The sequence below is a fragment of the Pelecanus crispus genome, chromosome 19, assembly GCF_030463565.1.
Source record: "Pelecanus crispus isolate bPelCri1 chromosome 19, bPelCri1.pri, whole genome shotgun sequence".
NCBI classification, from domain to species: Eukaryota; Metazoa; Chordata; class Aves; order Pelecaniformes; family Pelecanidae; genus Pelecanus; species Pelecanus crispus.
The window spans coordinates 946,919-960,110 of NC_134661.1; the positions used below are offsets into that span (position 1 = coordinate 946,919).

Below are 13,192 nucleotides of genomic sequence, written 5' to 3' on the forward strand. Positions count from 1 at the left end.
GTCAGCTAAGTCTGGAAATGCCCTGCGCTGCAGCCACCTGTCCTCAGCAACACAGCTTCTTCCTCTTGCTCTGAACCTAAGCAAAGCAGCGATATTCCTCCTGCGTTGCCATGAACCTCCCAAGGCTGCCGTACCGTCCCCACTCCAAATCCCTAACCAACCCTGGGAACACCAACGTCTAGAGTTTCAGTTGTTTCACGTGACTTTAGGAAAAGATCGTTTCCACCAAAATACTCTTGAGGAAGAGCAGATGGAGCACATCTGTCACTTGGCCACCTCTGTACCCTACCACCAGCCAAAGCCCCAGCCCTGCCACTGCAGCCTCTCCAGGATAGTCGCCCTGGGGACGGGCGGCACAGGAAGGCAATTCCTGGAGAGATCAAACGCTACGAGCAAACGCCTCCCCATGCATTATTCACCAACCAAGAGGAAAGGGAAAAAAAGCCTGGGTAACTTATTTGATTAACCTCATTTGACCATCTGGATCAAAACCAGAAGCTATTATCGGCAGACACGTTACCTGATGACAACTGACAAAAGGAATTAATGTCATTACTTGCAATCCTTACGCAACCAGCCCTAGAGAACCTCCTGCAAGGATCTTACCGGGAGAGCTCATCCGAGACCCCACCACCGAGCTCCCTACCAGCAGACAGGAACCCCATTCTTCCAGCTGGGAGCACTGTGGATTAATGCCCCTGCACTGCACTTCTCGCGGTGCCCAGAGCCTCGGCAGATGTCTCCTGTCCACGAACCGCCTGGATCTAACCTTGCTTAAAAAAAAAACCTCTGTGACATCGATTAATGAGAAGGAGAGGACTGTGCAGGGCCACCTGCAACGACCTTGCCTGCAAACCCTTGAAAAGGGAGTTAATTCTGGAATAATGCCGCAGCTCTGCGAGGAGGGGTTGCGGGCCCCGCCGTCTCCCAAGCAGCTATCGAAACAAACAAGTTGACAAATGAGGCTGCCTCTTAATGAAGCTGAAGCCAAAGTCAATACTCGGCCTTTCTATCAGGGCACAGATCAAAGATGGTCTCAAGGGCAAACGACCTTGGCGGGGGTGGGACAGCTGTCACTCGGAGGAGGGAAGGGATGGCACGAAAAAGAAAAGGAGCAGTCTCAGAAGCAGAGGGAGACAAGGGCAACTTGCAGAAGACGAAAGGAAAAAGATTTAAAAGAGGAGAAATGCAGAAGGCTGGGGGGAAGCCTTTCTTCCAGGCCCAATGTGCTCTTTCAGCAATTAAATCTGGTTATTAAGATCCTGGTGATCTTTCCGTCCTCTGCTATTACTGCTGCACGTCTAGAGCAACATCCTCCTGACAAAACCGTGTGCCAGGTATTTTCTCTGCAGAGGCTTTCCTTCTCCTCCCTACCCCAGCTAATGAAAGACTGAAACGGGGAAGGATCAAGGTTGCCCCATCCATTTCCAAGTACTTGGGGGGCTTTAAATTCCACCTTCAAGTTAGGTACACTTGGGGTGATTTTCTGCTGTAGCAAAGATAGGGAGAAAGGGAGAGAAAGGAAGAAAACACTCAGTTAAGAACAGATATCTTCCACAAAACCAAATCAGCTCCCCTACTCCCAACAGGCATTGGTCCATAGAGCCGTTCGTTCATGCGAGGGACAGTTCGCACCAGGCAGCTCAGTCCTACGGCATTAACGTCTCCATTAACGTCCTCTGCACCCTGCAAGCCACCACTTTGGGGCTGCCCCTTCCCAAAGAGGGCAGCCTTGCAGCGGGGAATGGCAGGGACAGGAGCTCTCCCAAGGACACTGCACACGAGGACTCACCTGGGACAGCCCAAGGCTGATCCCAACCTCACCGCCGGCCGCGGACAACCGCCCCTTGCTGCTATTCCATACCCCTGCTTGAGTTGGCTTCGGATGCAGGTTCCTGGGGTAGGGATCACTTCCCTCCCCATTTATACAGCACCTAGCACAACACGGACTTCACCTTCGGCTGAAGACTTCTGCTGCCACGCAAGCCAACACCCTCGTACCTCCCTGCCACGCCGTCTCCAGAAACCTCCACCGGCAACTCGGCTCCCCCAGCTTCTCTTTGAAAACTTCTTGATCGAACTCTGGTCTAAGCTGATGGCAACAAAAACCTGGCATACTTATCTCCAGGTCAACCTAAATATTTCATTTAGCTTCTAAAGAAGTCAATTCCTTTCTCTCTTTCTTCCTTCCTTTGTTTTAAATCTCGAAATGCATACCGTCTCTCATGAATATTGATGAGGATCATTAGTCACCGAACATTTCACTTCCCTTCTCTTTCCCCCGTCTATTTAAAACCTTCATCTTTGTTCAAGGGGAAAAAAAAAAAACCAAACCATCTCAAGTTATATCTCTGGATGTGTTTTAAGATTAGCCCCATTAATACATTTATAGATTGAGTAAATACCTGAGGGAGCAAATACTGGGCATAAAAGGATATGTATATACAGGCCCCGAGATTGCTGCCGCGCTGGAGGTAATTGTTAAGGTTTGCAGTTTAAGTTTGTTGCTTTGTGAAGGATCACAGTGGCAGCCCTGGGTACTAAATAACCATCGTGTTGGTTGCCTGGCCAAAGGGAATTTCACTCGCACTCCCCCTCACACGTGCTCCCTACCTATCCTTCAGGATTTTGACCATGCCTGTTCCTTCTGTCTTCATCAACCTCAACCTGAAGGCTGCTAACGGGCTTCAGCTTTTTTTAGTGAATACAGATGGCAGGGTTCGGCCAGATACAGCAAATAGCTTGGGAAGAAAAAGAACAGGACTTGCAGCATTCAACTTGATACTCTACAACAATATTTCACTATTTCCTTACGATAAGAATGGATTTTTAGAAGGGTTTAAAAAAAAAAAAAACAACCCAAAAGCCAGCCCAAACAAAGCAAGATCCTTTGCTGGGTGTTTCGCAGTACCTTTCAGTCAAATCCAACAAAGTCCCGCTTCTTTGAGAGATGGGAAAAGGTTCATTGCGTTGGCCTCAAACACACAATTTCTGCCGATTTGTCATTGTAGCTGTGAAATACAGCTGTCTTGCACCGCTCCCGTAAGAAAGGAGCTTCACCTTACAGGTTGCAACTGCGGAGCAGGGATGACGTTACGTGACCTAACGACGTGCAGGGAAACCAGTGGGGAACAGAGCTTCAAAACTATTTCTTTAAGCCTCTGCATAGCACAGCGAAGCCACAGGCTTTGTAACACCAGAAGGGTTTCATCTTCACGACAATCTTACCGGGCTCCCACACCACAGCCTGGCTTTAGTTGGAAGTACTCTAGCCACGGCAAGTTTCTGCTCACAGTTGCGCAGTAGATTTACTTCTGCTGGCTTGAGAGCCATTTTAATGGCAAGCCTGGCTGTTCATCAATACATGTATGTCTCAGAGCGAGACTCAGAAGGCTGCAGCGGTTTTAATTGATATTCTAAGCGATCGTAACTTGGTACTGCTTCATTGCTCCAGTTCGTGGAGCTCTGACCCCAGCTATGCCTGCAGAAAGCGTGCCTGCACATCTGCCTCCAGAGGAGGGAGATGAGGGATCTGGACCAGGCAGGAACGACCCATGTGTTTCCTTGCAGCAGCGGGTAGGCCTGCAGTGCTTCGTAGAAAGCAGCACTGCATTGCAGTGCCCGTGCCCCAGGAGGACTCCCCAAAATGGCAGAAGAGATGCTCTTTCTCCAGTTTTGGGTAGGGATATACGGTCACCCTCCTGCCTCCTTCCTGAATCAAAGTCCAGATCGTTTTCTTGGAAGCGATGGCTTCCAGATACCTTGAGAAGCTGGAAGCTTCCACGCAATCATGCTATCGTGTCCATGCTGGGAGGATTTATGGCGTCATCAGAAGCTGACTTGATGGCACAGCCAGACCTGCATGTCCAGGTTCTGGTCTGGTGGACACCATGTCAACAGTGTGACCTGGATTGCTAACGAAATACTGCCTGCCCGCAACCTCTCTGTCAGGGTCCCCATGGACAGCGAGGGAGGAAAGCTACATAACAGCCCCCCAGGCTGCAGCAACAGCTCTGCAGAGAGGGGAAAATTATCAACAGACACACACGAAGGTAAACTCTGAAGGTAGCCTGGAGGCAGCGCAGAGATGAGAAAGCCAGAGTCTCCGTCTTCAGAGAGAAGCCCTGCCATCTCCTTTAATCCATGCTCCCCCTGCCTCCCGGCAGACTTTAAAAATAAGCCACCCCAAACCCCAAAAAAGCCAGCCAGGGTAAGGTGAAGTACATAACCTGCTCTCTGCCCTTTTTCAGGCACATTTTGCAGGACAAGTTTTTCCCAACAGCTTGCTGTGTTCCTTAGGTACACATTCCGTTCCAAACGCCGTTAAGGATGTAAAGAGGAGAGCAAGGGCAATGGAATTCAAGCAGCCAGGATATTCTAAATCCCCCCTAGATATTGATCCATGCTTGTCAACACCTAAGGTTCCTGAAGTGTCTTTAGCAGGCCCTCCAGCCCCTGCCAAAGGGACAGCATGCGGATTCCACATGACCCCAGGTTCTCCCATACGCACCTACCAGCTGAACAGCAAGAGAAGCAGCTCCTGAATTATCTTATCCGGTACTCGGTGAGCAAGGAAGTATTGTATTCATTTATTTAAGACCACGCAGCAATAGCTTTCCACAGGGGACCGCTACTCAAATCAATAGATAAAATTATACCCTTAGACCATTAACTGCTACAACACCACCGTTACCATAAAACTCGCAAGCTTCGTGTCAGATTTATAACCAGCGGAGTTACTCAGCTGCACTGCAACTGCTGTAGACAACTGGAGCATCAAGGATGAAACTCTCCAAAGCGGCAGAGAGCAGCAGTAGGATGGGGAGGCGTTTCCTATCCTGCCCGACCGGAGCGGCGCAGAGCACACGGGATCCTTCCCTTGGCAGCATCCTTGTGAACGTGCACGATGGATTTCACCAGCAAGGACTTGGCTCACAGCAGCGTATGCCTCTCCAGCCAGGTCCTGCATTTTACCCAGTTTTCCAGCTAACCCAACCCAGGCAGAGTCTCCCCTTGACACTAGAGGAAAAGACAGCTTGTTTGCCGGTTTTTCCTCAGGTTTCACTTACACCCCTGCCTTGTTTAGCTAACAGACACACAAAGCATCACAGAAATATCAATGAGACCTCTGCTGAGAACAACGCATCTTTAACAACTTCTCCGGAGCTTCCTCCATCCACTCGCCTCTTCCTTCTCAAATGCCTTTGTCAGCTAAACAACAAAAGGCTCAATGCAGCTTATACAGGAGATGCCTTCCCTAATCCATCGTGATTGCGTCTTCGCATGGAGACACGAGTGCCAGCGCCTGGGGTAAGGTGAGCTTCCCCAGCACAGAGCTGCCAAGCTCCGATGGAGACAGCACCTTATGGGCGATGACAGCAGAGTTAGCAACGCAACGTTCGCACCGCATCCCATGGGGAGCTTTGGAGATCAGCTAATAATGGACCCACCGCTACAGCGGATCCCAGCAGATTTTGGGCCAGGGATCCTGTAGCTTTTAGCAAAGCTTTGCAGGGAATCCCGCTCCCAGGCCACAGACCGATACCAGCGGATCCTACTGGTTGCCCAAGCCTCGGAGGGTAGAGATGCTGGGATGCTCAAGAAGATGCTCAGGTTGTTTAGGGGCTGTTAAGCTCCGCCGCGCACAAAAGCGAGCTGAGCAGAGGCAACGCTGCTCGAGCTACAGCAAGTAACACGTTACAGGTCTGGTCCCAAAGGACAGACCCTTTCCACCGCCAGGCCAGAGAACTGGGTGAAGTTTGAGCTTCTCCAGCAGCGCAAGCTGCCCCGGCAGCACAGAGCCTCTTGGCATCTGGTAGAGGGGAAAGGTCACTTTTTACAGGGCTAACAAGGGCTGGCTCCGATTCATCCTTGAGACTAAGGAAGATTCATGCTCAGCCTGTGCTGCTGCAGATGTAATGCTCACTTGCAAGATCCAGATTAAGCGTCCCCATAAATCCAAGCAATTCTGAGGCAGCAACTGCCTTGCCAGGCTGCTAACGGGAGGCAGGAATGCGTCACCGCGTCTCGCTGCCACGCTCTAATAGGACGTTTTCCTGGCAGAAAGCATTCACTGAAACCGCTTTGAACTACGGCAGGCAGAAGGGGCATTCAAGCAGGGAGACATTTGGAGCAGAGGCACACCCCGCTTCTCTGAACAAGCCATTTTTCCCCCAAAAGGGCAGGGACTCCATCCCAGAGTCCCAGCTGGTTTCTCTCCAAGCAGTAAGACGGGGCCTGGCAGAGAGAGGAGCCTTGAATCAGACGGCTGTAGGAAGGATGCGAGGGAAAGGCGCAGGGTCCCTCTGTTCCCTGCTGAAGAAGCGGGAGGGCACAGGGGGATGCCTGGAGCCAGGGGGGACGGAGCGGGGCACAGATCCGCCTACAGCCCGAAGAGCAGCGATGCACCCAGCCTCCGTGCCTACCAGGATATCCAGGCCTTCAACATTTAGGACGTGTTTTAAAGCCTAAGCCCAGTTTTAGGGTTAAATCCATCTCCTTTCCTCCCCTGCTCTTCTCGGTACTGGATTTTACCCATCTCGGCATTGCTGCCGCAGCACCCCAGCACCCTGCTAACCCAAACACTCCCTCCCGCAGCGGAGAGCTGCTGCAAGAGTACCCACAGCCTTCGTTTTTGCAAGAGCTGCAGATTCCCTTTGAGAAGCTATTAAGAGGCAGTCGAATAGAGCAACCTTTCATTGACAAGTCACTCGGCCCTTTAAACGATCTCCAAATGGTGTTTTCTTTTTATTGCTTTCTGCAGTTTAACAGCCTTGATTTCAAGTTACTTCGGCTTATGATAAACTCCAGATCTATAACGCCTCTATTCTCTCCCTCTTTGGTCTCTCTCAACCACTTCTTCTTTATGTTTTTATTAAAAAAAGATCCAGGAAAACAGATAGCAGATTAAAAGGGAAACAAATTGAAATGGGTCAAATGTATCTTGCTTAGATGACAGCCACCCCATTAGATACTTTTAAACAGGACAAATAATCTGTTCAGAAGCACAAGTGGGCTTTTACATTTATTCTAAATTACAAACCAAATGATTGCAGCCTCAAATGGAAGCACTGGCTAATTGCACTAATATCTCACTAATTCCAGCACCAAGGAATGGGGGAAAAACTAACGATTTTCACCATTTTACCAATTATTCAATTTAGACCAAGGTACATTATGCAAACCCTGGGCTGAGCTTCTTCTCCGTTTTGTGATCTATGACAAGGACTGGAATTCCAATTATTAATAATGGAGGAGCTATAATTATTCTAAGGATGGGTACGAGCTAATTATAAGCCATAAAAACAGCTTTCATACGCACACACAATTCTCTCCCCATGTCTCGCAGAACCAAGACCTATCTGCAGACTAGAGACAGGCCAAAGTTGAAGACAAAAAAAAAAACCCCACAAACCAACCACCCCCATCCAGACCTACGCTGCTCGCAGTTCACGAGCGCAAAGCCATGGCTGATCACAGAATCATAGAATCGTTTTGGTTGGAAAAGACCTTCAAGATCATCCAGTCCAACCATTAACCTACACTACCAACTCCACCACTAAACCAGTTAAGGGTAGAGTAGCAATTTCATGTTTCCTGGCTTGGTGGCTGGATTATTTTTAATGAAAAGTAAAGACTACGAATCATTAAGACTGAAACAACAAAAGCCAGAAACAGGCAGCTGCCCGGTTCTGCCAGGCAGGCAGGGGCTGATCCGAACCGTCTCTACTAGTTGCAGCCTGCGAGGGCTGCAGGGATGCACGAGCCATCACGAGGAGATCAAGCTGGTGGCTCTTCTTCAATTCAGGCCACCATCGTCATCGTCCCCATGGCCAACCCTGACCTGTGTCCCATGTTCCAGGTATGTGGGTGAATTGCCTACATTCGAGGTACGTGGATAGTCCCCTTTTGGGACCTCCATCTTCCCCCAACAAGAGACATTGGAGCTTTGCATTAGTCCCAGCGCCTTTAAATAAGATCCCGAACCTTCTGAACAAAAGAATGAAGGTGAGATTTGCAGCTCAGACCGCAAAACTTTTGAGTTCTCACCATCTACACTCTCAAAACTCAAGGTTTGCCTTACGCAACAGCCCCACAACATCCACGTAGCCTTTGGAGAAAAACCTCCTGCCTCGGATGCAGCCAGCCCTTATCCGAGCAGATTTCTACAGTCATTCCCCAGCAAATACGATTTGCTAAGCAACACCCTCTCCCAATTAAACACAGAGCAGCACTCGTTGCTACGTGGAGCTGCAGCTCTGCAGTAATGACTGCTGGTATTGCAGTGCTTCGTACAGTGAACGGAGACACCTTGAATGCAGAAAGCTACAGAGGCAGGGTTCTGCTTCCAGCCACGATGCAAATGGAGGGTGGCTGCTGCCAGACATAACTCCGGCACAAGCCCTTCTCCTGGCACACCAGTCAGTGTTTGCGTCCACAGTGGCCAATACCGACGAGACCGCCTGCAGATTAAGGTACAGATTTTAGCCTCATGCCTGTGCCTAACCGATGGCACGGATGCGAGCGAAGCGGAAAGCAGGGCTATAAGCCAAGCAGGGAGCTGAAGAGGAGGAATTTGTCCTTCCTTGAGCACAGATCATTAACCATTAGCTGGTCCAGGAGGAGGATGCTGCACTGAGTCCTTCTTCTGTCCCTCTTCCCAGCCACACCTGCTTTCACCACCCAACCTTGGGCACGAGGATGAATCCCACCCTTCCCCTCCGTGCAGTGACAAAGCTGAGCACTGCGTCCATCCCACAGAGATGCCGCCTGCATGCGAGGACAGGAGAGCCGGCCAAGTGCCTGGAAAGGGAGGTGAGAGGAGCGAAGGGAGCTGCCCAGCCCTGCTACCCTGGGCACGGGGAGAAGGTTGTAGGCACCTTCCAGCAGCCAACGGCTGGCGGGAACAGGTGGTGAAGGAGAAGGCTGACACCTCTCAGCGCTTAATCGTTCCCGTTAGTAGCTTTATGAATGGCAGCCAAAAAGTGCCATAATTGCTGCAGTGATGCTTGCTAATGACTCGAGTTAGATCTGGCAAGAAGTCAACGGCAGGAGAGAAGAAGAAAAATAGCAGGAGCAGGATCGACGTCTGAACGCTTGCCTTTGACTGCCGCAGAGGAGAGTGGAGTGAGCCCAGCTTGGGACCTGCAGCTATGGACAGGCAGGGACCAAGCACGATAGGTGAGCAGGGAGAGATTTGACAGCACACCCCTTGCCTTCCCTTGGGAAGAGAGCTGAATGTGAAGGGGAAGAGGGAATAGAAAAACGAGCCCCAGTTCTCAGGTTAGTTCAAGATCCTTGTTCTTGGGGGACTAAGGTGACCCACCTCATAGAAACCACCTTTCTACTCCAAAATCACCTTGAGCCAGGGCAGCACAAGCCCTGGGGAAAGCAGGGTAACTCAGCTCGCCACCAGCCTCGGCATCCCTTCCGTTGCACGGCACGTGCCTTGGGACATCCAGTCCGCAAGCCGTGGCTCCCACGGAACCGCTGCCGCGGCCAGGGGAGAATTGCTCCCGAAGAGGAACCCAGCCCCTCGTGAGCAAACAGCACGCTCCTCCTGATTATGTATCTGTTTCTGAATGTTAACAAACAGTCGGCAGCATCTGATTGAGTGGGTTATTAGCGGAATGAAGACAGATGGTGGAGGATTAACTCTAAAGCGTCTTTATTGCAAGGCCGTCATTACAGACGGCTCTACCTCTCTCTCTCCCTCTGTCTACAACTGTCACCAGCTTAATTTCACCCTACAACTCACAGCCGTGCACCAGACAGCGATCCCAGCATGCAGACCAGGCAATCGTCAATCACAGCAAAGGGATAAGCTGCTAGCAGCCACACTGGAGCAGCACCTTCCCGCTCCCCAGCCCATACACACCCCCGAATCGTGCCCAAATCCAGCACTTTTCCTGGTGTGGGCTTCAACATTGGCAATAAAGCAAGAGGCGATCGCACCCGACGCGGCGCAGCAATGCCAGCTGAGGGGACAGCACCCAAATCATTTTGGCCTTGCACATCACCAGTGGTGCCGGCAGCAGCCCAGGCTGCTCTGTTGCTGGGAGACACCCCAGCACCTCACCCAGAGCTGTTTTTCCATGGCACAGGTTGATATATGTTGATATGAGGAACTGATATGCCTTAACTAACACTAACGGAGGCAAGTTCTCAGACACTTATTTTGGCTTCTCGCCCTGGAGGACAGCTCAGCCAGAGGAGCCCACATCCGCAGTTGGTTGCGTTAATGGACACCCATCACTTGCCAGCTGGTAAACAAACAACATAATGCTACCAAAGACCCTCGCTGGACATGGCCACAGAGCATCTGCGGAGCCACGACATTTATTTTACCCTGCTAGGAGAGGCTGCCACACTGCTCTGCAAGTGCCCAGCCTGGATCTTCTCCATGGGGATAGCCAAGAGAAGCACTTTCCCACCAACAAGCAATTCCTCCGTGCTGACGAGGCTTCCGTCTAACTCCTCTTGTGCTTCTCTACCTACGAGCGCATTTTGTAGATGTCTCCGTTAAGTGACAGCAAGGTTCTAACGATCCCTGTAATTACCCATTTCCACTACGACGGAGACCCCACACCTCATAATTATCCGATTGCCCCACTGCCTACCTCTGCTTTCAGTTCCTTCAGCTACCCTGTAATTATTAATAGGGCTGTTCATTAGCACCATCACGCAGTAAGAAGAGGAAAAGCTCTCATTTGGCAAAAATATAAAAGGGAAGCTGTCTCTCTCCTTATCCCTGCAAGGTAACTGGCCCAAAGAGCCTGGCTCGGGTACTTTGGGCAGGAGATACCTTCCCGGTACCTCTGTAGATGACCAGACATCTGAAACCCCCTTTGGCTCCCGTCAGAGCTCAGCCCACCATACAGTGTGGATCTCGCACTGAAATCCACCAAAAACCCAGGAGGTTTGAGGCCTGCAATCATCATCCAGAACCGCCTCTGGTGAAAACACGAGTCCTAGGCGGTCTTTGTAGCCATGGAAATCCCCTGACTTTGTTTTTGGCAGATTGTACCTTTAAACGTAACGGTCCCGGAGCCTGCGGAGGCCAGAAACTCGCTGGCTGCACAGCGCCAGGCAGGCACACTTTGTTCCCTTTCCCACACAAAGGCTTTACTTTTGGCCTTTCATGTTTCTTTGTTCTCTCCACACAAAGCCACGTTCAGCCTGAAAAGGGGGCTCACTTCGTTGGCAGACGCAGGCGTTGAAGCCACCGGGGGACAGGAGCTTCTGTGAACGATCCCAAAGGATCGGCAGGATGCCCAGGTGCGCCCACGGTCTTGCCGGCTCTCAGACACCCTGTGAGCATCCCCAGGGTGCTCCTGCCCGTCTGAGCACAGCCACGGGCAGCCTCTCCAAGAGGCTTGAGGGACAGGAAGGTATGGAGAGAGAGATGGCACCTTCTCACAGCACTCAGATGACATTCTGCCATCCATTCTCCCAAGGGGCAAGCCCCTTCCTGTTAAAAACATACTCTAATCAATGTTTAAAAAGCATGTGCGAATTAACAAGCACGCAGTGAAGTCTTGTGAAGTACCGTCCCCATGTTATCAGCTCCTGGGAAACTGAAGGAACCTTTGATCTTCTAAACTGATATTTGAGCCATAAACGCCTCCATGAGAGCTTCGCCCCGTGACAGCTAATGCGCTTTTTCCTCTCATGAAGACAAGGCTTCCTGCAAGAGCAGACACCCCCGTGGCTAACCGTGAGGCACAGTGGGGCAAGCGATCACACACTTTGTCCAAATCATTTCCAATCAAAGCCCCAAAGAAAGGATTAAATCCACATTTGGATCGAGTTTGCGGTCCCCAGAGAAACCTCACAGAAGCCAAACTCTCCTTGACGCGCCCTCAAGACCCTCCCATCTTGCAGGGCTCCGGGATGTTTAATCCTTCTCCCATTCAGCTTTAGAGATGGTGCCGCACCAGGGTTTGCTCCAGAAAAAGCAGCCAAGCAATGAAGCTACCAGAAGCAAGGATGCCAATTCTTCCGAGCGTAAATAGTTTTTGTTTAGTTATTATGCTTCATAATTATTTATGATATTTCTATGGATTAATCAATGCTCATAAAGTACTTGGGGGATGACGAGAATATAACCAGGGAAATTTTAAGTGATATCTCTGCCAGAGTACAGGGGTTTGACAAACAACGGAACGGGTCCTCTGAGGGGTGCACAGGCACTGCAAACTGGTACTCTGAAGGCGTCACGGTGAGGCACTACCACCCAACTAGAATAAAAAGAGTAGATGCAGCAATTGCTGGAAGAGCTTCCCATGTGAGAAATCCTTTCCATGGGAAAAAGACAGTGGATTTTGGATGCATGGAACTAACAAGCTCCTGCTCTGCTCTTGCAGCTTCATGCAGGGGGCTTCCCACATCCGCACCCACTAAGATGTTTCAGAGATTGAAGGGGAAGCAGGATTTTCTCCTCAGTGTGAGCAAGAACCTAGCACGTTCCTAGCAGTAGCACATGACATTCCTTGCAATGAGATTGCTAAAGGGGAAGGAAGAATGGAAGGTGAAGGAACTGCTCACCTTCAGTCATCCTGCGGTACTTCTCCTTGTACATGAACCCCAGTACTAGGCAGCATCCTCTTCCTGGGAGCCCCAGTTCTGCAAGAGAAGAGAGAGTGACGTTAGAAGACTTGGCTGGGGACGAGAGCAAGCACACGGGGATGCTGCAGGGAGCAAATCCTGCCGGTTACACCATTCCAGTAAAGAGCCAGCGAGGCAGGCATGTAACCGAAGTCTTTGGTCAGCCTCAGAGCTGAACTTTGCTGGGGGTCCCAAACCAACTGCTTCCAGCTGCTGCTGCGCTGCTCCGCTCAGCCACGTGTATCTAGGGACAGGAGGGTCACCATGCCCTCCCTTGCCCATCTCTTAAGCGCTCCTCTATGCTAAGCAGAGGGAACGAGCTGCATCTTCCTCCACATCAGCGCATTGCAACAACATGGACTCTTTAATCCCTTTTTCCCTTAGCGGGCAGCAAAATAAAATGGGAAACGGCCCTTAGAAGGGAAGATAAGTCTGGCTTGAGGCATCTTGCTCTTTAGAAGGAAGCAAGTGACCCTACAAGCAGCAAAGTGCCAGAGGCTGAGGAGGCGCATGCCTTTGATGCCTTGATTTCTTAATGGGGCTTTCTGACTATCGGTAACAAACAGAGAGAGATCTGAACACGGGT

At 50.7% G+C, this 13,192-nt stretch overlaps 1 protein-coding gene across 1 annotated transcript in view; it reads right to left on the reverse strand.

Moving 5' to 3' along the window:
- The window catches only part of KIRREL3 (kirre like nephrin family adhesion molecule 3), a 135,150-nt gene extending 122,401 nt beyond the window's left edge, over positions 1 to 12,749 (reverse strand). Inside the window, 2 exon segments of the mRNA XM_075723397.1 lie at positions 12,547 to 12,624; positions 12,710 to 12,749. Coding sequence (XP_075579512.1) covers positions 12,547 to 12,624; positions 12,710 to 12,749 — 118 coding nt within the window.
- Positions 12,750 to 13,192: the final 443 nt, after the last annotated feature.